This window comes from Ambystoma mexicanum, chromosome 1q (genome assembly GCF_040938575.1).
Source record: "Ambystoma mexicanum isolate Mex_15411 chromosome 1q, UKY_AmexF1_1, whole genome shotgun sequence".
NCBI lineage: Eukaryota > Metazoa > Chordata > Amphibia > Caudata > Ambystomatidae > Ambystoma > Ambystoma mexicanum.
In genome coordinates this window covers 456943759-456969406 of record NC_090922.1, presented here as the reverse complement: position 1 = coordinate 456969406, position 25648 = coordinate 456943759, and the positions used below count along the sequence as shown (strand labels likewise).

Here is a 25648-nt window from a genome sequence, read left to right as displayed (position 1 = left end):
GGTACCATTCCTGTGGAGTCCCATACACAGGAATGGGAACACTGAAGTAACGGTGCGGGTGCTTCAGTGAAAAATCTGCTGGTAGGGCCCTGAACTACCAGCAGGTCAACTACAAGTCTGCCGGTAGGGACAGTGAACTGCCAACAGGCCTAACCTGCCGGTAGTTCACTAAACCTACCGGCAGACTTGTAGTTTGCTGGTCCCGAAAAGGTGCTGTTAACTGTTGTTATCGGCACTTTTTTCCAGAACAGCAAACTTGTAATGAGGGCCAGGGGGTCATAAATAATTGCATTTTATGTGGAAGTTAGATTTGTGTTACGCCATGTACTAGCTCCTCATTACCCAGTGCAGTGCTAGCTCCTGGTGACAGTTTACTGCTGGATACCCAGGAGCTGTTTGTAGCCCCTGATTATCCAATCCTAATTTAGAACCCTGGAGGATAAAGAGTGAAGAGGGGCAAGGCTATTAACCTAGATACTTTTGGGTGCAGTGACCGTCCGTGAAAAGCTGAGTGAAAAAAGTTAATTTGCCTACTTCTTAGTTGACCTCTGTCAACAAAATTAGTAATTCGCCCTGTAGCTATCAACAAAAGGAAAAGGGATTTCGAACAGGTGCTGTCCCACGCCTTCAAAGTAAAGGAAATCGGCAGTCAAATAAGGTGAATCGTTTTTTTGTAAAGACCTGAATGATCATATATTTGATAAGAGGCAACCAGAAACTTGCTGCAGCTAGAAGCTGTACACAATTTTGAAGCACCAGTATAATATATATATATATGTAAAGGACGTTTGATGGAGATCCTTTTCTGACGTATCTGGGTGATTTTTATGATTGAGGAAGAGTGCCGTCCAGGAAGCGGTATTCCGCTTTTTTCTTTTTTTTGTTCTTGTATTAACGCGACCGACCGCGTATGGGACGGGCACCCATGCATTGCTGAATGCTTTTTGAGAAAACAAATCAAGGATTGAGCTCGTCGCAAGCAAGTCGGAAAGAAGCACCGTTTTTGTTTACTGAGGATCAGCGACGCAGATGCCCATCAGAGCAACGTTTCGCAGAGTAAAGGGAACAGAATTGACGGAGGACAGAGAAGCCGTGCATGCATAGTTCTACAGCAGCGCCATTCGAGTCGGAGGACACGGGAGGTATCTGTAAGGTAGGCGGTGCATATTGCACGTGTGACAATGTCTTCCACAAAATCTGTACTAATAATGTACATATAATACAATATTCCCGGATTTCTGCAATTTGAAAGCTTTGATGACATAGCATGTTATCCATCCAGTTATTAAACACGGTGTCCTGAAATTTCGTGGCTAAAACACGGACTTTGCCAGAGAAAAAACAGGGCTTTTCTCTCTTTTTGGGAAAAGCAATATTTTGCACCGTTTTCATACCAGATACGTTTTTACAGATATTGTAGAGTATGGTGGACAAGGAGCAAAGCAGGGGTGCGGAGGCTTCCGCTTTGTTCAGTGAAAGTATTAATCCAAAGAAAAGCACGCCACAAGTACAGACTGGCCAATCTAAATCAATACAACAGTCCATGGCACTACTGGAAAAATTGCATAAAAAAGAAACAAATAAATGGTGGGAAATTAAATCCTTGCAAAACTATATTGACAATACACGGATACCAAGGGGTCTGAGAATTTTGACTATTCCAACATATGAAGATCCGGACCCACAAATGTTACAGGAATGGGGAGAAGCCACAAATGAATGTTCTTTTAAAATGCTAACAACCTTGGTGAAATACGCCAAAAGTGACAGATCAAAGGCCCTGAAAGAAAAAGAATTATTGGAATCAAGTGTATATATGGGTGCAGAATCTAAAACAGCTAATGAGCTTAAAGTACAGATGGATAAAAACATCAACAAGTATGAAGAAGAGATAAAAGAAAGGAAACAGAGGAAGTTTCTACGTGATAAAGAGGACTATGCCAGTGGAAGGATTTACACCTTCTCTAAAAAATATGATTCCATCAGAAAGGGAATACAAAACCAAAAACAGAATTCGATCGCAGTTATATCAGATGAGGAATCGGAGATAGAAACGAGCGCAGGTTCATCCACGGATATCTCGACCTCAAGTGGTACGAATGAACCCCTACCAAGATTGAATTTTTTAGAGGAGATGAAACTCCTGCACCAGGTCGGGAAGAACACGCAAGGCAGGAATCAGTCGAAACACACAAGAGGAAGAACAGACGGGGGAGAAGGGGCCAAGGCAAATCCAAAAAAGAGAGGACAATCAGGAGCCCCGCAGACACGCTCTGGGAAGATCAAGAAACAAGCAATAATGATGACTCAAAATGCACAAGTCGTCAATCTGTCAGAAAGAATATTAACGGACACAGAAATTCAAGTTTTGTCCAAAGGTTTATCCTTTTGTCTGACATCCAACTTTGATTATACGCAATGCAGAGTGGACTTACATCTATTCATCAGAAAAATAAGGCTGGCAAAATTCTTTGCAGGAGTAAACATCAACGATACATCCTGTCACTTAGAATCAGAAATACCATCGGCCCTTACCATTAGAGACATACCAGCTTTGCGCACTTTATCAGAATTACAAGCAGACAAAGATGAGACAGACATGAATACATCTGATTTGGAATGGTCCTCCGATGTACCGGAAAATCTCCTTACCAACATGCCAGCACCGAGCACTTTAAAGAAAAAATCCAGATTTATTCCTCCGACCAACAATATGGCACTCAGACCTTTTTGAGGATCTAATTATAGACGATCTGAAGAAACTGGCCTCTGCTAAAAGGAAAATGTACCACAACATAACCTCAAAAGAACGGACAGCAATAAAGAATTTAAAACAAGATTAAACAATTGTTATACGTTCATCAGACAAGGGAGGAAACATTGTGATTTTGAAAACAGAAAATTACAAGGGAGAAGCTTTACGCCAATTGAGACAACTGGATAATTATGAAAAGTTACCAGCAAATCCATACAAGTCATATAAGATGGAATATGATGAAAAGCTCAAAACATGGCACGAAATGGGCCTTTTGAATGCACGAGAAAAGGCTTTTTTAACAAAGGACTTTCCAATACTGCCAATAATCCACTTTTTACCAAAAATACACAAATGCAAAAGAACACCACCGGGAAGGCCAATTGTGGCATCTATTGATTCTCTGTTGGAGAATACGTCAAAATACCTAGATCAATTCTTGTTTCCATTTGTCCAGACACTGCCATCATACGTCAAGGATACATCTGACTTTCTCCAACAAGTCGATCTAATACCATGGAGATCGGGTACTTATTAGTAACGTTGGATGTGATATCTCTATATACATGTATCAGACATCAAGAAGGTATGGAAGCCATCAAAAAATTTCTATCTAGCAAATCATTAAGTTTTAGAGACCATTCACAAATGTTATTGGACATGCTTTTCTTTTGTCTCACACACAATGCCTTTATGTTTGACGGCCAACATTACAAACAACTGTGTGGTACAGCAATGGGCACGACGGTAGCACCAACATATGCAAACCTATTTATGGGGGCTTGGGAAGCAAAACTGTTCTCCGAGGAAACATTATCAATACACACAAACAAGGTGATCCTTTGGCGCCATTATATTGATGACTTATTTATATTATGGGATGGCAGTGAACAAGAATGGATGGCTTTCTTTAACATCTTGAACGCACATGATACCAATTTGAAATTCACCGAACAGCACAATCTTTTTGAGGTGATATTTTTGGATATTAAGATCTTGGTAAAGAATGAAGCACTGACGACTGAAACATATAGGAAACCAACAAGTACCAATTCACTGCTTCATGCCAAGAGCGCACATCCGAAATGCCTAAAAGACAGTATACCCTATGGCGAATTCTTAAGAATGAAAAGGAACTGTAGTGAAAACAAAACTTTTGAAAAAAATGCCAAAATTACAGCAATTAACTTTATGGCAAGAGGTTACAAGAAATTGACTATCAATAGTGCGTTTAACCAATGTACTAAACAGACACGAGCTGAGATTTTCAGAAGAAATAAGGAGAAAAATGAATTGAAGCTACTGGAAACAAAATCTGACAATATACGCTTCATTACAACTTACAACAATGGAGCTAAAGACATTCAAAAAATTCTGGCCAAACGATGGGTACTATTACAGAGAGATCCAGACATCGCAGGACACATTCAGAAGAATGCCAGTGTGACTTTCAGGAAAGCGAAATCGCTACAATCAGAACTATCACCAAATCTTTTCTCGACCCCGATACAGATATCAAATCAATGGCTATTAAGCAATCAGGGGGGTTTCTATAAATGTACCAAATGCAAGGCCTGTAAATATGGGGTGTCTTTGAAGAACTATATACATCCTCTAACTAAGAAGGAAGTGACTATCAAGAAACATATTACCTGTGTAACAACTTATATGGTTTATGTGATAACATGTGGATGTAACCTATGGTATATAGGTAGTACGAAATTAGAAGTAAAACTACGGATCTTGCAACATCTTCGTGCGATTAAAAACAAAGACCCAACCTACCCCCTAGCCAAGCATTTTGAGGAAAAACACAATGGAGATGTCTCATCGTTTAGATATTATGGTATAGACAAAATCTTACCAAATCTGAGAGGGGGTAATCGAGAACTGAGGTTGAGACAAACTGAATGTAAATATATTGTCGATTACCAAACAAAACACCCAGATGGCCACAACAAGGACGAGGAGCTCTATACATTTGTGGGAAACTAAAAGTGTTTTTTTGACTTTTTTGATGTTTTTGATTTATCTGACTTATGCCTATAAATAAAACACACAAAGCAAAATAGAGAAGAGATATAAGAACATGAATGCTTTATCCCAGAACATGAGGCCACTCTAGGTCTGCTTTTCTTTGTCATATACTTTCTTTTAAAACACTGTTTTACATAACAGTCCTTACATTTCTTAACATGTAGGAGGCTTTTTAAAATCAACACATCTGTTGGAACATGGTTGCATTTTCTCAACCTGTTACAGCTCTTTTTTAAACACTTGGTAAATACGCCATTCCTTTGTTTCCTCTCTCCCCTGTCCCCTATGTGTCCCCTTTTTTTTCTCCCCTCCTGTTAAGGAGTGACCATATATAGTGAAAGCATTAAGTACCTTATTTTGGGCAAAGAGGCTTTTATTAACCAGGGTAAACTGTGTCATGAATATTGTGTTTTATCACACATGGTACTTATAAACATCCTAGTCAAGTTATATACTGAATGCACTAAGCACTTTATTCTGATAAGAAGACTTTTTTATAATCAGTGAAAACCTTTGCAAGATTTTTGTGTTGCACTAAGCACTTTACTTGTAGCATTTGTCACTTATATGACACAGAATATCTGCTGCTGTTACGCATAATGCACTTTACCCAGCATTTAAGCAACAGTGGAGGTGGTGAAATATTGACTATTATGATGCACACTGCATTCTATTTTTAAGGATGAAAAATGATTGTTTTTACCCCTTGTAATACTGAGAGACATTTTGTTGCCAAAAGTATTTTAAACGATGCTATCATGCACTAAGCACTTTATTCAAGGGAATAGAAACTTGGAAAAATTGGAAACATCGGCAGCTATAATGCACATTGCACTTTGGTAATGGCATTTGAGACTTTATGCTGTGGTAACTTAAATGGAAGTGACCTCTCAAAAGAATGTTGGTCATATATTTTTTATCTTGTTAATACATGACTTATGACAGCACGAATTGTTTGAGAAGTGTGGAAACACATATTGCACAATGCACTTTATTGAAAGCGCGAGGCACTTTAGATATATGGAAATTGTAATAAGGGAAGAAGATAAGGAAGTATCTCTATAAATGAGTCATTATGGACAATTTGGGGATTGCAATGTTTGTTGTCAAAACAAAAAAACACATGAAAAAAACACAGGAAAACGCCAAATATTGCAAAATCATGTATAATTAAAAATACGATTGATAGGGGGATAATATATTAGCCTATGAGTATCTTGGTTGGTATTTTGTAACATCTTTATAAGCAACACATTGGATGTAAAATATATATGTATATACCTTTTACCATTCCAAGATGTCACTCAGAGAAACACGCATTAGGTCTGAGAGGGAAACTCAAGGGAAAGCAAAGAAGGACTCTTTTCTCGTATGCACAAGTGTTTAAATGAGAAGCCTTGTCCACTGCATTTAACAAATAAAGGACGTTTGATGGAGATCCTTTTCTGACGTATCTGGGTGATTTTTATGATTGAGGAAGAGTGCCGTCCAGGAAGCAGTATTCCGCTTTTATTTTCTTTTTTTTGTTCATATGTCATTTGCTGCCAAGATCACCTGTTCATTCATACAGCACATTTCAATAATACTTACCATGATCTACTAACCAGGCCATGCACAAGGAATTTAACTTCTCATCGAAGAACTCCACCCCCTGCAAGGTAACAAGCAGAATTTAACTGAGCAGGTAATCCTACACATTTCATGGAGAACAAGAACAGTAATGCAAGGAGCCAAACAAACACTTTCTCAAAGACCCAAATCTTTATTGCTCAGTGCAAACATAAATTGCTCTTGATACACTACTAGCGCAAATTGGTGACCACTTTATTTCTAGTGCATCATCCCTTTTCCTCCTTTCTCATGAAATGTCATGCCCAAAAAGTACAGGACAGAACATTTTTGGAGAGCATTATCTTTATCAACAAGATTGAATGCAGAGTGCATGCAAAGGAAAGGCTGGGCTGCACTTTAACAAGACCCTTAGCTTTGCCAGCCAATCATTTGCATCATTCCGATACACCTACGAGATGTGTACGTTTTAAGCGTAGGGAAGGGATGTGCGAAGTAAAGGAGAAAATTAGTCATCGTGAGCACCAGATTCTTAATATAACATCCTGTCCGCTATCCCAAACATACGTATGGCAGATACCAAAGCAAACAAATGCCAGAGGATAGATGGACCTAATCCCTAGCCAAGCCAAATACATTCTTCAAAATAGTCTGCCTAATGGAAGCCGACTGTGAGAGATGCTGACTTGCGCTGCCGCAAAAAGGAGAAAGTCCTACCCCCTCAGCAGGAGCCGCAAGGGTGAGCCACACAGTCGCTGTGGTGGTGGGCACGGACCCAAATTAGCCTGCAGAGGGCTGCCTCTTCACTGGCGGCAGAGATCCCGCCAAGGCTGGGACCGCTAGGAGAGGAAACCACTTCCTGAGACCAAGACATATGGCGACCTGCTCCTCCCAGACAGTGGGAAGAACCGAGGCAAAACAGCCGTCCACGCAGTCTGATGCCAGGATGAGGAAACGGGTCTGCGCACGCCCAGGAGACTGCCTACAACCCCAAATCCTGCCACTGTAGTGAAGGTACACGATGCAGCATGGAAATTGGGTATATGGTGGTACAGCAGACCCATAGCCCATATGGGGCAGACATTCAAAAGACCCCAGAAAGGAGTAAGCAGACCCATAAGAGAAATCGCAGCCAAAGCAGGGCCAAACAGGCCCATCGCCTAGCCAGGGCTAATAATCAGGAGAACCCAAGAGGAATTGAAAGAAACTACAACGGCCAAGGAGCAGAATTCCTACAAAAGAAAATAACCATTTACCAACTGTCAAGACCACTCAACGACATCCGCTTGCAACCAAAACCATGCACAAGAAAAAAACTTGGGGGAACCTCTTTCTCTCACCTGGCAGCAACAACTTCGAACACCTTCCTAAAAGAAATACAAAGGACCACCTAAAATTCAGCAAACTACTCAAAACCTGGCTCTTCAACTCTGTACCAGACGGAATAAACTAAAAAATAAAATTAAAATAATAATAAATAAATTGGGCTAAGCCAACCCCCAAAGCCTTAGAACAGGGACTGTAGTTGGAGATGTAGGAGCATTAATCACTAACTAGCACCCGACAGAAGAGGGAGCGCTTAGAATTTACAGGGAGGGGACCACGCACTAGGAGCTATGGGAGGCAATGCCAGGAAAAGCCCACTTACGACCAAAGAGAAACCCACAACCTTAACAATCTCAACCCAGATGGTGCAGACGGGGTGTAGCCACCACTGTACCCCACTAAACAGCCACACCTCTCTAATTTTAATATTTATAGTCTAATGCATGTACCCACCGATACGGCAACAGTACCTCTCATGTACACCACTACGTCAGAATGAATGACCTATGTGGAGATGGAAAAAACTTTCTTGTGCTAAAAGATAATTTAAAGTATGGCAAACAACTAAATTGTGGAGTATGCTTTCCAAATCTAGTGATTGGATTAGAAAGAATATGGGTTGGGAGATCTACTGGTGATCATTTAAGACATAAAAGACTTTTGGGAGGAAGGTAGGCTGGGTATGAAGGACTCTTGTCTTTGTGAAACCTGTATAATGTTCAGACATTTCCAAGAGCCTGAATCCCACTGACACAGCAGGTACAACAGCAACCAAAAAAGCTACCTTTTAAGAAATGAAACGTAGCACAACTGTGAACATTGGTTCAAAAGCCTCATGGAGCAATGCAGTTAGAAAACATGTTTCTAAGAGGGAAGAGACATTCTCGCTGAAGGGAACAAACGCATTTGAAATGTGGGTGCAGTATTCGATAAAGAAAATGGCTACGATTTTGAATAGCTGTCACATACATCCTGGTGAAATCTATTTGATAGCGTGACCTTGCCAGGTATGCCATTTGAAAGTCAGTTTGACAACTATGTGAATGGTAAAAATAAAATCAAAAGTCAGCAGGTCATTAAGATAACATTTAATATGAATGAATTTTTCTAGCCCCAACGTTCATAGCTTCTCAAGAAGGCAGAGAATAATGGTGTGAAACAAGCAAACCTATGCTGACTGAGGACCCTTTTTTACAGCCCATAGAATGTCAAATGAAGGTAACCTTATCTAATGTGAAAATACAGAATTCCTCATCTTTTAAATGGAACAGTGACATCAGACTGCTGTGCACAAACTCAGTCATAGTGTCCCTGGTGCCTAAAGCACTACTGATTTTCAGTTTTTGGAGTTCTGTAGCCTCATTTTTAGGGACCCATCCTCCTTTTGCTTTTCCCCCCACTTTATTTTTTTGGTTTCGGATTTGGAGGTCAGAGGAGGCCCCCTCAATCTATCGCCGTTTTTTAGTGTATGGTCATATGGAAGCCCATCTAGCTCCTAGGGCACGGATATGTAGAGGAGGTCTATGCTTCGCCACCTCTTATGTTATGGCAGACAAATAAATATGGTAGCTAGGGCCAATACCCCTCTCTCCTGTCCAACTTCGTAAAAAACTGGAATATTGTCTGTCTCGGTAGTTAAACACAAATATTCAAGGCAACATAAAACATAAGTATGCTTACATTACACACAAACATTAAACACAGAATATAGATTTCTGGTGCATAGGTGAGCAAAAGATAGCCATGGCATTATAAATGGTTATAAGCTTTAGCTTTCAAGGATATTTAAAAAAATGCTGAGAACACAGAAAATATAGTGCTGTGTGCAAACTTGCCGGGACAGAAGCCAGGGAACAGTGAGATGGCAGAATATGTAGTTTTCTGTAGTGTGATTCAAGAAACAAAACGGGCTTATACTCTTGAAAGCAAGGATAGGGAAGCTGGCTTTGGACAGTATGCCCTAAAACACTGAAGAAATGCGTCACAACTCAAAGCAGTTTTTTCATATTTTTTAAATTTGTGACTAGAAAGTGTTTATTGTCCAATGGGGCACAAATGATACTTTGACATTTTAGTAAAATTACCAATAAGAACATGTTAAAATCTAAAGTGATATTAGCATACATTGTTGTGCCATCTGTTACCAGTCTATAAAACCCATGATATATGTATCACAAGATTGAGATGTTCCTTTTTTGACAGTGAAGAGCGGTGTATACATTAATTTAATCCCAGCCAGCTGATGCCTTTCTTCCTCACACAAGGAGTAGGTTTATTGTTAGGATGGCTGGCTGCAAGAGAATGATGGCTGAGAATGAATCTCTTAACAGATATTTCCTAATGCCCCGATTCTTGCTCTAGGTTGATTGTATAACACTACATTGGTTTTGGGGGGAGGCTAATATTTATGGTAGACATTAGGGTAATAATGTTTTTTTTTAAAGACTAATTCTCCCCCTGTTTTGGTTTTAAGGGTTCTCTTTGTTCATGGAAACCACAAGGCAGACCTAAAATGGATGCTGTGCACACATGGGCTCTTTGTAGCCCGACATGGCACCCTCTATAGTGATTTGAACTGGTCTAGTCCAACTTCTGGCCCTGGGAAGACACTACACTTCCTGTGGGGGTGAGACTGGATGTTTGGCAGGGCAAACCTGATTGGTTGGCTACCAAAACCTTTGTTTTAAATCCCCTTATGGGATTAGTGGGCTGGCAGCAGCAACCCCTGTGAGTATAGGTACACATAAGCAGGAACCCTGTTCCTACACACAGTTCTGCTGGCTTTTTCCGAATTGTGCAGGTCTGCTTAACAAATGGAAGATTTGGGTTCATAAAACCATTGTAGCCGATTTTAAGCCCCATTATGGCCATACTGGTGCGATTGGGGTAGCTTGCCTGCGTTCGTGTTTGCATTTTGTGTGCTGTGTGTCATTCTGGAGTCTTCCTTCGTCCTGTTGCTGGTCCTTTTCATCTGTTTGGGCCAGGCCTTCCATTCCTGGGTCATTAATTCAGGCCTTTTTACCACTGTTTTATCACTGCTGCGCCGTGTTTATCACCAGAGTCTCCAACCTTGGTTTTGGAAGCTGCTGCCACCAGTATGCTTCTCTGAGCTGAACTAGGTCACCACCGCTGCTGTCCTGAGGCAGGACCGATTTTTCCTTTTGTATAATTTGCATTTGCCTATTAAATTTCCAGGATCAGTCTTGTGCAGGTTCTTCTATTCTCCCAGGCCCATTTCCGTCACTGATATTGTCCCTTTTGTCCCCGGTAAACTGGGACCATTGCATTCCTAAGGGAGAACTGCAAGGACCATATGAACAAACTGGAATCAAGGAAATGCCCAATGCCATGAAGCCTAATGGTTAAGCAAGAATTCCAATCAATGGGCTTCTAGAGCCATTTTTTCCTCCCCTGTCTATTTTGTTTTGTTGAAATCATTTTGGTGGCCAGAGGGGCTTCTCCTTAAGTCCCTGTGCCATTAGATCCATTTTTACCATATATAAGATATATGACATTGGGCCATGCCTTAGTTGCCCAGTACCAGGGTTGCCTCTCAGGGGTTCTACGTTATTTCGCCGCAGTATTTTTCATTGTGAGTTTTTTCATCGCCGTTTTTTTTCTCGAAAAACTCTTTTTTTTTTGTTTTTTGGGGGGGGTTACCCCCCCATGCACCTCCCCCTTTTTTTTAATCCCTTACACCCACAATCATATTTAATTTTTTAACCCCCCCCAAAAAAAAAACGATTGAGTTTTTTTCGAAATAAAAACGGCGATGAAAAAACACGCGATGAAAAATACCGCGGTGAAATGCGTGTATACCCTCTCAGGCACCCCCATTTTTGTCTTCGGGTGATTTTCTCACCATACACAAGCTTTAGGGAGTAGTTTGGTGACAGCTATTCTATCGTTTTGGCTTCAGCAAGGGCGCAAACCATTTTACTGCATTAAAAAAACATTATAATTATAATTGTTCATTTATAGCCCGCTTAATAAGTAGTTTCTAAGTGCGGGATCGGGATTCAAACCTGTCTTGCTCCAAGATGAGCGGGTTGCCCCTGAGCTATCCTTCCTCCCCATTGTACCTTCTTTTGTAGCCATTAAGGTGTTGTGATGAATCTGATGATGTCATCACTCCTTTCCCAGAGTTAGCCTCTCCTCATGTGGCCAGGGGGCGGCAGACGCTACCGGATATGATAGGATATGGCATATATAACGCGCCTGTACACAAGTGTTTCTAGGTGATTTCTAAACCTGGGGGTGGCTATTTGAGGGAGGATCACATGCAGGGGAGGCGACCCTCAAGAGGCGTGCGAGGGGTGTGAGACATTGTCGGATGTGACAATGTCTTTAGGAATATCCCCTCCATGCCATATGCTTTGAATGCATATTGTAATAATCCCCCTCAGCAACCTACAACGCCTCTTGACAGTGTCCAATATTCTGAAACCAACCTAATGACAAACACTGACACGAGGAAGAGGGCAACCAGAAATGAAGATTGCTCGACAATCAAAACAAGCCATCTAGTAGTTGGAGGAATCCGACTGGCTCTGAGCATCTCCCCTTTTCAGTTGCGGGAGTTCAAAGATTGAACAGCTGAGCAACAACCTTTTGATTCAACCGTCTAGCCTACGCTGGGTTAGCCAAGCTGACAGGTGGACAAGCGAGCACAGAGACGCGAGGGAACAGTGGAGAAAAAGAAGGAAACGAGCGAAGCTGAAGAGCGGAACGCAGAGCAGGAAAGGCAGCGTCTGTGTTGGCGGCACAACCCCACAGGCACCGGAGACACAGACGAGGGGCACGAAGCACAGCGTAAGCTTTGTGCCGGCAAGGGAAGCCAGGGCCACACAGTGCATACCATCTGCTGCAGATCTGAGCCGTCCATATGGGAGAGAGAGCAGGAGCGAAGCAGGCCCCGAAAGAGAACCTACGGAAGCCGTTCAAGCACCAGTGAGCCGATAGTAGAAGGCTGGGGCACCAGGTGGGAGAAGGTACTCGCAAGCACAAGTGGGAGGTGAATCCCTACGGCTTGCAACGTGGCAAATCTTCATAGTCCCAGTAATTGGGGAAGAAGGAAAATACAAGTACCCAAATGAAAAGGGGAACTTGGGGAATCTAAATACACCTTGGTCCCAAAGCTGTTGACTGTTGTGTTGAAAGTCCTGACAGGAGAGTACACGAGCTGAACGGCGAGTCTGGGGCTCACATCTGTAAAATTGAAAGTTCTGGCAGGAGATTATACCAGGCAAGCTAGAGAAATTTTGTAAAACAGAAAGGAAGAGCAATACCCCTTCTTGAAAGGATATGTACAAAAGACCTGGCAGTGGAGTATACCAGGTGTTGTGCGAGTCTGGGGGACACACCCAAGTTGTGGCATTTTAAAAAGGGAATCCAAAGGAAGATTTATACCCTTAGGATTTTGAACTGCAATGCATGAGTAGAGAACTCATTTCCCTGGGAATTAAATGCAACATAAAGAGGAAGGGGTATCCTCTTGGGCTACAGGAACTTGGTTATTCTTTTTGAACTTTTTACTTTGGTGAAGAGAAACCTGGGGAAGGAAGCCATCCCCTGGAACTGTGAACACTATCCATTGGAGATTGTTAGGCAGAATTATATGCAGTACCCTTTGGGAACACCACACACAATTAAGACTACAAGTGACAGTACAAATTCACCTTTGGTACAAGCCTGTACTACACAGGTAAAGTGGTAGCGATGGCCGAGCAGCCAGACTTATCTCAAGAGTAAGTGAGCAGTATCAGATAGTTACACAAAGGACAGCAATTACTATGATTCAGGCAAACACTGACTCAAGGTTTTCAAGTAAAAACATACATTTATTTCACTCTTCAGTTGTATAACATTACACTATTATAAGCAGTCTAAAAATCACACTCTTAATACACCACACCACGTCCCTTAAATTCTAGACAAGTTAAGCTCACAAATGAAGTGGGAGCAAAATGGCACTCCAGCAATTTAAAAAGGGAGGGAAAGACAAAGTTATTAGAAATTAAATCAAACCAACAGGTAAGTACTCAGGGCAATTTAACAAGAGGAACTACAGGGATAGAATCAGGTAGAAAAGGCTTAAGGCCAAAGTCAATGGGTCAAAAGTCTTTTGCTCAAGATCACACAGTTCAGGGTAGTTTGCGGTAGAGTTCGTGGCACGGTTTCCAGACGAGGTTGGTTGATAGAAAAGTTAGTTGAAAGAGAAGAGAAGGACAAGCCCTCAGATTAGAGAAAGATTTCAAACACTTTCACCGCGGCTGAACGAAACGATCAACCAGGTTTGCACAGTACCTTAAAATGGAGAGGAAGCTGTAGCTGTAGTGGACGTTCCTGGTAGTTCCGGCAGGCTCACGGTTCCTGAAGCGACTGTCGGACTGACAAGAAGTAGGAAGACTGGAGGGTCCTGCACTATCCAGGGAAGAAACTAGCAGAAGAGCAAAGCAACAAATAAAAGGTGCGCTCCTTAAAACCCAAGCAGGGTCCGACCTTCCTGGTTATCTGGCCCACTGTAGCTCTGTACAGCAAATTCAACCAGAGGAGGGGTCCTGGCTTGCAGTCTGGCCAGCTCAAGGGAAGAAGTTTCCTGGAGGATCTTCTCTGTCGTCGGATTCTGAAGATTCAGGGCTGCAGCAGGGCTTCACTGTCTTTCCAGTCCCAGAGACCTGCTTTTTATGCAGGTTTCCCCCATTCATACAGCCTGGCTGTCAATCACACAGCAGGGTGGCTGTCCTGGCAAGGACAGTCCCCTCAGCCAATCAAACAGGAGTGCGACTTGGGTTACACCAAGGGAGCCCATGGCAGGGGTCCGAAGATCCCTCCCTCACATCCTGCCTACCTAGACTTTCAGCCGCCTTAAGGAGGGCTTCTGTGCAGAAGCCCGTGAAAAGACGGCGAACAAAGGAATCATCCCCGGTTTGGCGCGCAGAGAAAAACACGAGAAAGACTAACAAAAAGAAATGGCGAATAAACCCAGCTGGAGCCAAAATAAATTGTATTTGATCAAGCGGGTTTATGTTCGAGGCTAATATAATAGCCTGAAACAATACCATAGTTTTATAAGATAACCGCGGTAGAAAAGTTAGGGTAGTTACCATTGCCACCAGCTAAGCCTTGATGTAAAGGGAGCGAAACAATGCTCCAAGAGACACGGACAAAAAGGGATAAGAGTTAACCATTTCCAATACTCCATGTAAAATGGGGTGTACTGGGTCTGTGGTTTAAAGTGACTAAAATAAAGTTAATGTCAACTTTAACTTTTAAGGGGGTAAAGTAGTCAGCCCCAGAAAATGGAGTCAGTGGGAAGGTGCTGTGTAACACACATGTAAAATATGAGGCCATGAAGTAGGTGAGGCTCCTGTGCTCAAGGTCACACAAAAAATGAAAAACACACACAGCAAAACACATGTAAGAGTGTGAAAAAGGCTCACACTCTTACCAGGTGAAAAAAATAAATCCTAGAAATCCAGCAAAGCTGCTGAGGGACTCATTAGGTAAGGGAAATCAGCCATTTATGAGAATTCTCCCTACCGAGATTTATGTTGGATTTACAACTATTTTCGAACTTGAACATTTGTGCACTTCTCAAGCCAAAGACATTTTCCTTAGCACCTTATAGCTAGTTTTATTGTGAGAGGCACAGGATTTTGAACACAGGACATTTTTGCTTTGGAAATCTCAACAGGCAGACCCTTAGTTTTTGGTTGAGGTAGGGAAATACCTCTGAGATTAGGGACAGTGAGGCCTTTCCCAAACCCCATTATTATTTCAATAAAAAGTTTGTATCCACAACCATGAGTCCCATGTGTCCACATCTTATTCCTGGCTCTTCACAGTACCAATAGGTTTTTAAATCTTGTTCTCAGCCATTTTGTGTTTCAGGGCTTTCTTTTGTTTTGGTGATCACACAGTAATCCCAAAAAGGCTGTTCTGACCACGTGGGCTCTTTGAGAGCTAACATTGGCAACAGCCATATTGGCCATAACTTGTTTAGGCCACTATATGTCCCTGTACTAGTCCTCTCACTTTCTGTGGGGGTGGAAAAGGCTGAGTGACAGTGCTACTGGCCAACCAGTATGGATGATCATCTGACCCTCAGATCCTTTTAGGGATTGGCTGGCTGGCCTTGGGCCAACCCCTTTATTAACCCAATTCAGGCTTTCTCCTGCCCCTGTAGCACTCGCTTTCCTGATTTGCAACAAGGAGGAAGCAGGTCTACAGACCTGGTGAAAGAGATACCAGCTATTTGTAACCCTTTCTAGGTCATACTGGCGCGGTACATTGGTTTGGGCATATCGCGGTTTGGGTTTTGTGCTTCTGGTGGTTAAATCCAGGCCCAATGAAGTTTGCTTACCAGTACCTTTTCTGGGCCCTTGCACAACCACAGTCTTTCAATTGGCTGTAGGTCACTGCAGAAGTCCAGAAAGGAGGTTAAATCCTCAACTACCCGCCAGATCTTTAGTTTGAGACATCCGAGGGTGCCACCAGCTGTCGGCTCGTCCTGGGACCGTTTGATGCCAACTTCTTTCATTCACCCTGATTCTAAGATGCCATGTTCTTATGTTCCTCCGACTCCCTCACTGGATTTTTCACTCCTGGCTCGAAGGAAGAGACATTAGAAGGAGCCTTTGCTCCTTTACTGGGTTGTTTGGACCTTCATTGACCCAGGGTTCAAGTCCTAGAGAACAGAAATCTGCAAACCGCACCCGTGGGAAAGATCCATCTATTCATCGGCTGTTTCACGCTACTGGAGCATTTTTCACAGAAACTACCAAGATGAGTACTTACCTGTGGGCCCTTGGGCAGGTGTCCATTCAAGATGCACATGTAAACTGCACTGGCTGCACACATAGTGAGTGCACACAAGCACTATTTACTACCCTACTCTATCAACTGACCAAACTACAGTCCCAGAGGGCATTCACCCTACAGGGCTTTGTGATCATACCAATGGTATATAAGGCGCTATACAAATGCACAATAACATTCACATGCGGGTGTTAACCTTGTCCATGGTAGAGATTCCCTGGAGGGGAGGCTCTACTGCATTTCCAACAGAGTTCTATTGCTGCTTATTCCTCTGGTGCCATCTTCTGGCCTCTGGAACAATTCTTTGTGGTCTCCTGTGGCCTTCATTCAGGTTGCCTGTTATAGAATATGCATGTGCAGTCAAACAGCGGCCCTTTAACATTCTTCCATTCATTCCAATGGAACTGTGAATTTACCTGAAACTCTCCTAATATTGACACTGTGGTTCATACCTGCTCCTGTACATTTTTGCTTGAATCGGCTAGGTACTTATCTGTGATTTTAAATTTATTTTTAAAATATTCATATGCATTTCTTCCATGGGACTGCAAGCATAACATTGCAACTACTCCTTACAACTCTGTTAGTATTTTTCACCTGAATTGTATAAACCAGGTGTGACAAATAGCACAGAAAACACTGAGCATCAAGGACAGTTCAAGGGTATTTACTGAACTCTTTGTGAGGCCTATGACCGTCCCTCTCTTTCTCTCACCTTCCCACAAACCTCCTCTCTAACCCAGGCGTCCAACGCTGGTTAATGCCATCGACTGGCAACTCCTACTGTCTCAAGTTTTGGCTTAGAATTATGATCTCCCTAAAAGGATGCTCACTCACTCTCTCTCTTCATGAACTTCTTAATCTTCCCTACTCTCACCACATGTTAATGTTCTAATGGGTAATGGGATTGTGCCTTGCAGTTGCTCTGTAAGATTAACATGGTTTTACTCATGATAACCATAATCTTACCCTTCTGCTTTGCCTGCTTCTTCTGCCGTGGCTCCTCCCCGCCACTCTTCTGTCCCTTCTAAGTTTCACTCCTCCGCTCTCTTGCCTCCACCCTTTATTGCAACAACTTGAAAGATTTTGGCAACATAGATTGTGTCAACTTCAAATTATAATTATGAGCAGCAAATTTCCCTTCCCCAACTTTGCCTATCGCACTGCCAACTGTTAGCCAAAACAATGACCTAGAACCCTTGGTCCCAGTCTCTTGGCTTCAGGTAATGCTTGCACACTTCTATTGGGCTCACAGTCTTGGTTAGATTGGCCACAATCAGACTCGCATGTGGAAAAGCAGCCTTCCTGCATGCCTTCCGCTGTGCAGCTTCTGCACGTTTGGGGGAACAGGACCCTCACAGAACAAGCAGGTGAAATTTGTTGCATCAACGTTTCCAGGGCGCCCCGTTGGTTCTCCCACTTTTGCCTGGATTGCCAACACTGTGTCTTCTTCTTTCTGCCTCTGCTACTACAGCATGTACTCCAGCCACATTGCCTGCACCTGAGGGGGCATTTTATGCCTCTTAGGTTCCTTCAGGTGTGGGCTGTTAGGCTTCGTTGCCTGGCTACTGTTACAACATGCCTCTTCAGCCCTCTTCCTTGTCCCAGTACTCATGAGACTTGTAGAACGCAACAACCAAGTTAGTTCTTTTAAATAACTGTTTGATTTTAGGGGTACATTTACTTTCCTTAAAGTGATATAAAGATGAACCATTAGAATTCGTTGTTGCAGAGGAAGACAATTTACTTGAGGCAATATTTCTAGACTCCTTTTCCATTATACCTTTGGGAGCAAGCAGGGTTTTTATCCTGAAATACCTTGAAGTGTCTTTCTGTTGGTAAGGCTGGCTCAGATATTATGTTACTTGTGTTACTTGTGCCCAGCGCCACATATTTTATATCTGGTTCAGATACATTATAATGACAATAAGACATTACCTGTTTAGGCAGCGTCGAAGGGTTCGCCCTTTCAAAGAACAAATACCGGGATCTCCTCACCACCCTGGGCCTTGTCTCCTCCCAGGTAATCCTCCCAAAGTACACCACCACCATGCACATGCCTCTCACCACCAACTTAAATGTGTCCCATTCCACCTCTGCATCTCCAACAGAGCCTTCATAAATCTCAAAGTAATCTACAATTTCTCTACCCAGCTTTTCTTTGTATGTCGGGTCACTCAGTCCTTCTACCCGTAGTCTCCACTTGGGTATGCTACTCCTGTTTCCTGGGAAAAAGAGCCACATCTCCAAACACGAGTTGTCAAATATAGTTCTCCCTAGATATCTCGTCCTACGTTGAGTAAGAGGAGCCATATCCTACGACCCTCCTCCCCCATCTCTTAATCAATTTGTTAAGTTTGTCATGGAGCAATGCGTGTCCTGAATGAACGCTATATATTCTAATTTTGTATTTATTGATTGCACACATTGTTAAAAAGAAAACCATGCACAAATTATTCAATACAGCAATTTTTATATTATGCAAATTATCAAACAGTTAAAACCCACAATTTTCAAGTACTTTTGCTACAAAGTTTAAAACCGCAATACTCAATGAAATCTCATTCGAAGTTAAAATCCTAAACCAAAAAAGAATTAGTAGATAAAATGTCTTCATGTGTTATACATTTACTAAACATTTCACTTTGCAACAACAGTTGTGCAGCACAAAATATTATCAAGTGGCATAGTGTCTCAATCTCAATTTTGCAATTACTGCATATTCTTTCCACCCCGTGGTCATAGTGTTTTAATTCAAATCAAACTTAACACACATTTACAAAAATTCATCACATAATAACAAACAGCTAAATCAAGTGAACATCATACAAAATTAAAAGCAACTTGACGAAATACAAATAATGAACAGTCTGTCATTAGGATCATTCAACAAATTACACCACACAATACCAGGATTAAAACGGGCGAGTACTAAAATATCCTTCAAAACTCTCCTCACAGAGCTCTGACAGAGTTCGACAATCAACAATTAAATGATTCATAGTTTCAACTCCCAACCTACAACGGCATACACGGTCACTTGTGGTAACTCAGAACAACTTCCTATCACATTGTTGGTTAAACAGAGATTCAGTTTAATTTGCAACCAAAACTGTCTAAGAAAAGGTGAGGGGTTTAATGTCAGTTATGAAACGTTCAAATATCTTATAGCCCTCCAGTTTTGCCCTGTTATTGATCAATGATCAAATCCCTCTCAAAATGCACCTTCTCTACCTTATTTGGGTTAAACTCCAGCTCTTCAATCGGTTTGCTAGCCAGTAGCAGAAAAACAGAGTTCACCCACTGCTCAAAAACAACACACTTTCAAATGGTTAAGAGCCTTAAAGAGAGTAGATGCAGGAGGGAACACTACAGAGCGCAGAAGCAGAATTCTTTTCCATTCTATATTTGAACTTATATAACAAAATGCCCAAAATTTGCCTTATAGCAGCAAGCTGGGTACCACCTGCGAGCCTCACCACGCGCTTCCAAATTTTTTCCTCTTTAACTTCGGCCCCATAAGTCAATCTTGGGACAATCGCTTGATTTTATGGTTTCGGTACAGGAATCAAAGAGAAGCGCCCATACTTCCTGTCCATTATGCGCAATTGGTTTACTGCTGTGGTCGTATTCAATCTCAGCGCATTTGACTCCAACAGTTTAGACCTTTTAGAGCCAATCATAACTCCCAAATATTTAAACTCTGAGACAACCTGTAGCCGTGCCCCGTGTATGTGCCATATCAAATTAAATCTCCCAGACACTTTTTTTTTCACGGTTCAGGAACAGAATTTGTGATTTCTGCACACTGATTTCCAAACCCAGTTCCATAAAAAATGTATGAGCTCTCAGCAATGATCTCTGCAGTCCTATGGGGGTGTAATGAACTACAACCAGATTGTCTGCACAAAGAAGGTATTGTATAACAATATGGCCCAGCCTCAGGGGATTTACCCCTAAGCCTTCTAATGCAGCCCTAATTCCAAAAATATACAAATTAAAAAGAAAAGCGGCAAGGACACACCCTCGTCTTAAGCCGTGTGCCACAGGGATCCAGTCTGAATAAGAACTCCAATTGTCAATTCTTACCTTTGTCCTCAGATCCTGATGTAGAACTTCCAACATCAGTATGAGGTCCTGCGGGCAACCCCACATCCTAAGCATTTGCCATAACTTGTTACGATCAGCACAGTCAAAGGCTTTTTCAATATCAAGAAAGGCAAGATTAATGGTGCGTTTGGGTCTGGAAGGCCTGTTTTTTTTTTTTTTTTTTTTTTTTTAAACAACTGAAGAATGAACCCGTGAAGGGCTGTATTAGTGCACTTAAGAAAACCGGACTGGTTACAGTCCAGCATGTTTGCAGAGCTCGCCCATTACTCCAATGCACGCAGTAAAAACCCTGAAAGGATTGTGTATGAAGAGTCCAAAAGAGAAATTGGACGGTAATTGCATGGGTTAGTTCCAGCCCCCTTTTTAAAGATCACAACGATCGTGGCTTCTTTCCATGTCTCTGGGCAAACACGCCATTGTACCACGTTGCGATACAACTGCAGCAGGACAGCTGCATAGTAGGGGTTCAGATTTAAGAGTTAGATTACTAGTTCCACCGGGGCCCGGAGTGTTCGATGACAGCCTTTTTAATGGCTAAGAGAATACCCTCTAAGTCGATATCCAACAGGGCCCGTAGCCAAGACCCCCAAGGTTTAGCAAATTTGCTAATTGAACCCCCTTCTTGGGATCCATCTAAGGCATAGAGTTTAGTAAAGAACTCCTCCCAAACATGAGCAGAGATAGAATGGTGCTGCAACGAGACTTGCTGAGCCCCCCTTGCACCAACCTCAAGAAGTTAGCCGACTGAGAAGATGTCAAAGAATTAAGCATCGCTTCAGCATCTGATTGTAGCAGAAGTGCTCAATGCCCCCTCATCCAATTTCGGTAAGTTTGCATCTAGCAATTTTGCAATGAACATTGATACCAATTCTAATAATTGCCATAATCTTACAACACAACTCTCTCTTCTTATCCCGCACCTCAGTGTTAAAGCCGTGTCTGAAGACTCTCGGCAACTACCAACAGAGAGCTTGGAAGCTGGTATAAGCCCAATTAATTTGGACTGAAGATGAGAAAATGAGCGAGGGCACATCTCAGCAAAGATGTTTTGCGCCAAGTCCTGTTCATCAGGTGAGTTAAATTTAAGGGCATATTTGGGAACCCAACTAACCGCACGATTCCGTTGATTAAACATTAAAGCAATCGACAGTAGGTCCCGCCCTGATCTGCCAATGGCCCCAAAGCTAAATGTAAGCCGAGCGTGGTCACTGGCTACATGAGGCTTAACACAGAAACTGTCAACAAGAGAAAGGAAAGGAGAGTATACAAATACAAAATCAAGCGTAGATGGAAGCCGACCACTTGCCCAAGTATAACCAGGCGGAATATACATCCCAAAATTACCTTTGAGGGGGGACTAAATCAAAAGCCTCAAAACATTCGCAGATCAGTAGCCCTCGAAGTCTAGCAGGTTGGGAGAAACGTCTAGGAGAGACCAAGCCGTACCATTTTGCATCTAAACATTCGGAGTTAAAATCGCCCAATACAATAAAACAAACAGACAAAAAAGCATATTCTTCAAAAACATTAGTAATCGTTGCAAGAAAATCAGTTAAAACAACTGTTTGTAGGTTAACAAACATTTAAAAGAATGAATGTCTGTATTTTGTGCAACCCAGGATCAGACCATGTTATTTTACAACCCAAAATGTCTGGGCGGGCAACTTGTATAGCCAAAATTTTAGTATTTGAGGAAACAAGCCAAGCACAAATTAAGCCCCCATATGCACAACCCTTTGTGCCTTTCCTTGCTGGCTCATGTACAACCGTTAACCCATCAAGCAAAGGAACATCCAACATAAGTGTTTCCTGAATTCAAATGAAGTCTGCTTGGGTACTAAGTGTCAAATTTGTGCTCAAATTTGTGAACTCACTTGTGCTCCATGATAAAAGTCTTATTGGGGAGGTTCAGCAAGGGTGACTTTTTGTTGAATTGTGTTGATGTAGCAAATTAATAATATGGGACCAATCATAGGTCACCTGCCGCTTAGTTGGCAATTGGAATTTCTTGTTACACACTAACCCAACATTTGCTTCAACATTTATCTTTAGTGGTTCATGTAAATTTGCACCAAGTCCATCCTCTCCAAGTAAGTTAGGGTTGACCAACACCACTTCCGGGCTACCCCTTGAAAGCAGATAACCCATGTTACACAAACGGTCACCTTCTGCCATAAGCATGTTATAGACACCTTTTGAGTAGAACCCAATTTCAACCATATCGACTCAACAAAAATCTGAAGAAAATTCTGGAAGTGGGCCTCATTACGACTTCGGCAGTAGCCGGAGTCATGAATTTATTGGCAATGGGGACGTACTGGGTCATTCCAGCACCGGCGGACCCAGTACATCCCCATTGCCGGATGCTGGTAATTATTACTCCCCATTGGGGGAGGCCAGATGCACCGGCACCATTCATGAATGGTCGGTGCATCCGTCGAGGTCTGCTCGCGGTTTCCGGTCCGCCAGGTCAGACCTTACGGGGTTAAAGGCACGCGCGAGCAGACCTCTTAGTTTGCCGGTCCGGTAACAACGGTACCGGCAAGCTTACCGGTACCGCTGTTACCGGACAGGCAACCTTGTAATGAGGCCCAATGTCTTTTGATGGTAGAAATTGAAGACTGGGTATTTGGGTAAACAAAGCCAATATATATTGTCGATTTAAAGGATAGAGGTCCTTAACCTGAAAAGATCGACTCAAACAGACATACCTTAGAGAATCTACAGAGGAAGCTGGTTGGGTGGAGGACAGTCACACTGACACTGTGGCCTCACTACGTACTGGGAGTGGAAATGTTCAACCCCCTGTTGGGCCCCTATGAGGTCTGTCAGGCACTGGCAGCCGACCACTCAACATCTCCTGGAAGCAACTGCTTCCTTCTCTCCGCCAACGTCAGAAAATTCAAAGGTGCCATAGGTGAACCAAGAGTTGGCTTTGCACAAAGCAGAAATTGGCACACTGTCGGATCAAGATTAGTAGAAACAGCAGAAAACAATGATGGAGATACTGGGCCCACATGGCTATCCCCGCTTCCAGCCATAGGTAGAGAGGCAAGAACCAAACCCCATTCTTGCCATACAACAGTCTCAATTACATCAAATGCATGGGAATATGTAGCTAAAAATTAAATGTTAAGTTCCTCGCCCTTAACGTCAAGTTACTTAGGTTTTAGGTAGGCAGTCATCAGAGACTTTGTATTCACTGCCACTGGAGCAGTGGTCACACACCGCTCAGATGGGTTAGGATACCCGTTTCTACGTAGCTCCTTTCCAAATACACCAACTCAATCGGCGAGGATCATCCTCCTCCGAGTAAACTTCTGTCTGAGCTTTCAGGGATCTCAGTAATTTAAGTGAACCTTTGATATTTTTCATAAGGGCTTCTTTTGATTGAGTCAGTGGCTTAACTCTCTTCCTTCTTCTCAGGCAAACCATAGTTGGTGCTAATGAAGCTTCCCCGCTCACGGGTTCAGAAGGAGATAGCCCATTTGTAATAGTTGATTTCGAAAGAGCAGAATCAGGCACCAAAGCTGCACTTACCAATGAATTGAGCGCAATCACTCGAGGCTGTTCTATAACTACCACACCCCTATCTGATCCATCCATGTTGTTATCGAATGCCTGATGCCACAGTTTGAGTGGCAGCAGAAACTGTGCACATACTATTCGATGAAGGAGTTTTCTCAAGTGTCTGTGGGGCATTCAATGCCATAATGAAACCTTCCAGAAATTTAATTTTGCCAAGTAGTTCTTTCACACAAGTTCGAACTTCTCGGAGTTCATACATGTTCATTGCGTGGCCCCAGTCTGTGGTATCTAATGTACGATTAAAGACAGGAAAAGAGAAAGCACCTACTATCGGCTCCTCATGAATCTCTAAATCAGGAGATGACACCATAAGTTTGTTCTTAATATCCAAAGAACTACCCTCTAAAACTGGAGATGAGCAGACTAACATTCCTGGCCCCGTTTGATTAAAGAAGGAACGTGCCTCCACCAGTGGAGGAGATCCATGATAAATGATGGCCAGCTTATCCTCCTCTGGTCGAATGTCTATAGGAATAAGTGAGGCAGGATTGTACAAGATCACCTCACCCTTGCAACGTGTACAAGAAGGCGACCCATGCACAGACACAGCATTCGGGCCACCCAAGGAAAGGCAAACTCTTTGCGAATTCATAAGACACCACTGGAGCCAAAATGGACACGTCTAAGATTGTATTGGAGCCCACACAGTCAATGAGGTCCTCCGAATTAGCGTATTCAAGCACAGCAGTGATAGATAAATGTTCTTATAACAAAATAGGCATAACAAGTTCAAATCGCGAGCTCAAAGGTATTCAGCCCGCATTCACTCTCGTTATAAAGAACCCAAAATGCTGCTTCCAAACCTGTCCTTGCCGCAGTGATGAATGAATACTGATAAACTAGGCTTGGTGTAGAAAATGCAGATAGAGAGGTCACGCGCAATCCACCCACGGCCACTATCAGTTCACTGATAAGGAACCCTAACACTACTTTCCCAGATTCCTTGCAGCAGTATTTGATAATAGCATTAATTGCAAAGTTAACGTAAAAAGTTCCGGACAAAATAAAGTGTTGGACTCCAGAGACACTCTGTAGAGTTGTTGCAGGAATGCGGTATAAAAATCAGAGCAGAAAAGCTCAGAGATGCTCCAGCACACAGACACACGTTGTGAGGGTAATACATTTGCAGTCTCTGATACAATTGGTGGCGAACTGGTCTTCAGTGGATATTGTTTGATTAGGTGAAAGTTTGGGTGCTGCTTCGTGATGATTAGTAACACTCAGACTGCCGAGTGTGTCATCATTTGTAGACAAAGATTTGCTAGTCACCTTCTAGCGCACCTTCTGATATTGCTCATGAAAGGTAAATGTTCATAATGCTAGATTCATTTGTCATGAAGTATTTAATTCATAATATTGCCCTTAACACGTGTTTCACCAAGTCAATTGGCTCATCAGGAGGGTTTCTAGCAAGAAATTATTTTCAATTTCATTGATCAGATG

The 25648-nt window shown here is 42.4% G+C and overlaps 1 protein-coding gene across 6 annotated transcripts in view; it reads right to left on the bottom strand.

Annotated features, from left to right (window-relative positions):
* The window catches only part of LOC138528623 (serine/threonine-protein phosphatase 2A 65 kDa regulatory subunit A alpha isoform), a 1423294-nt gene that overhangs the window by 673896 nt on the left and 723750 nt on the right, over positions 1–25648 (bottom strand). For all 6 annotated transcript variants that reach the window (XM_069640443.1, XM_069640434.1, XM_069640450.1 and 3 more), the window contains exon 11: positions 6383–6443. In XM_069640443.1, the coding sequence (XP_069496544.1) occupies positions 6383–6443 (61 nt within the window). The remainder of the gene's footprint in view (positions 1–6382; positions 6444–25648) is intronic.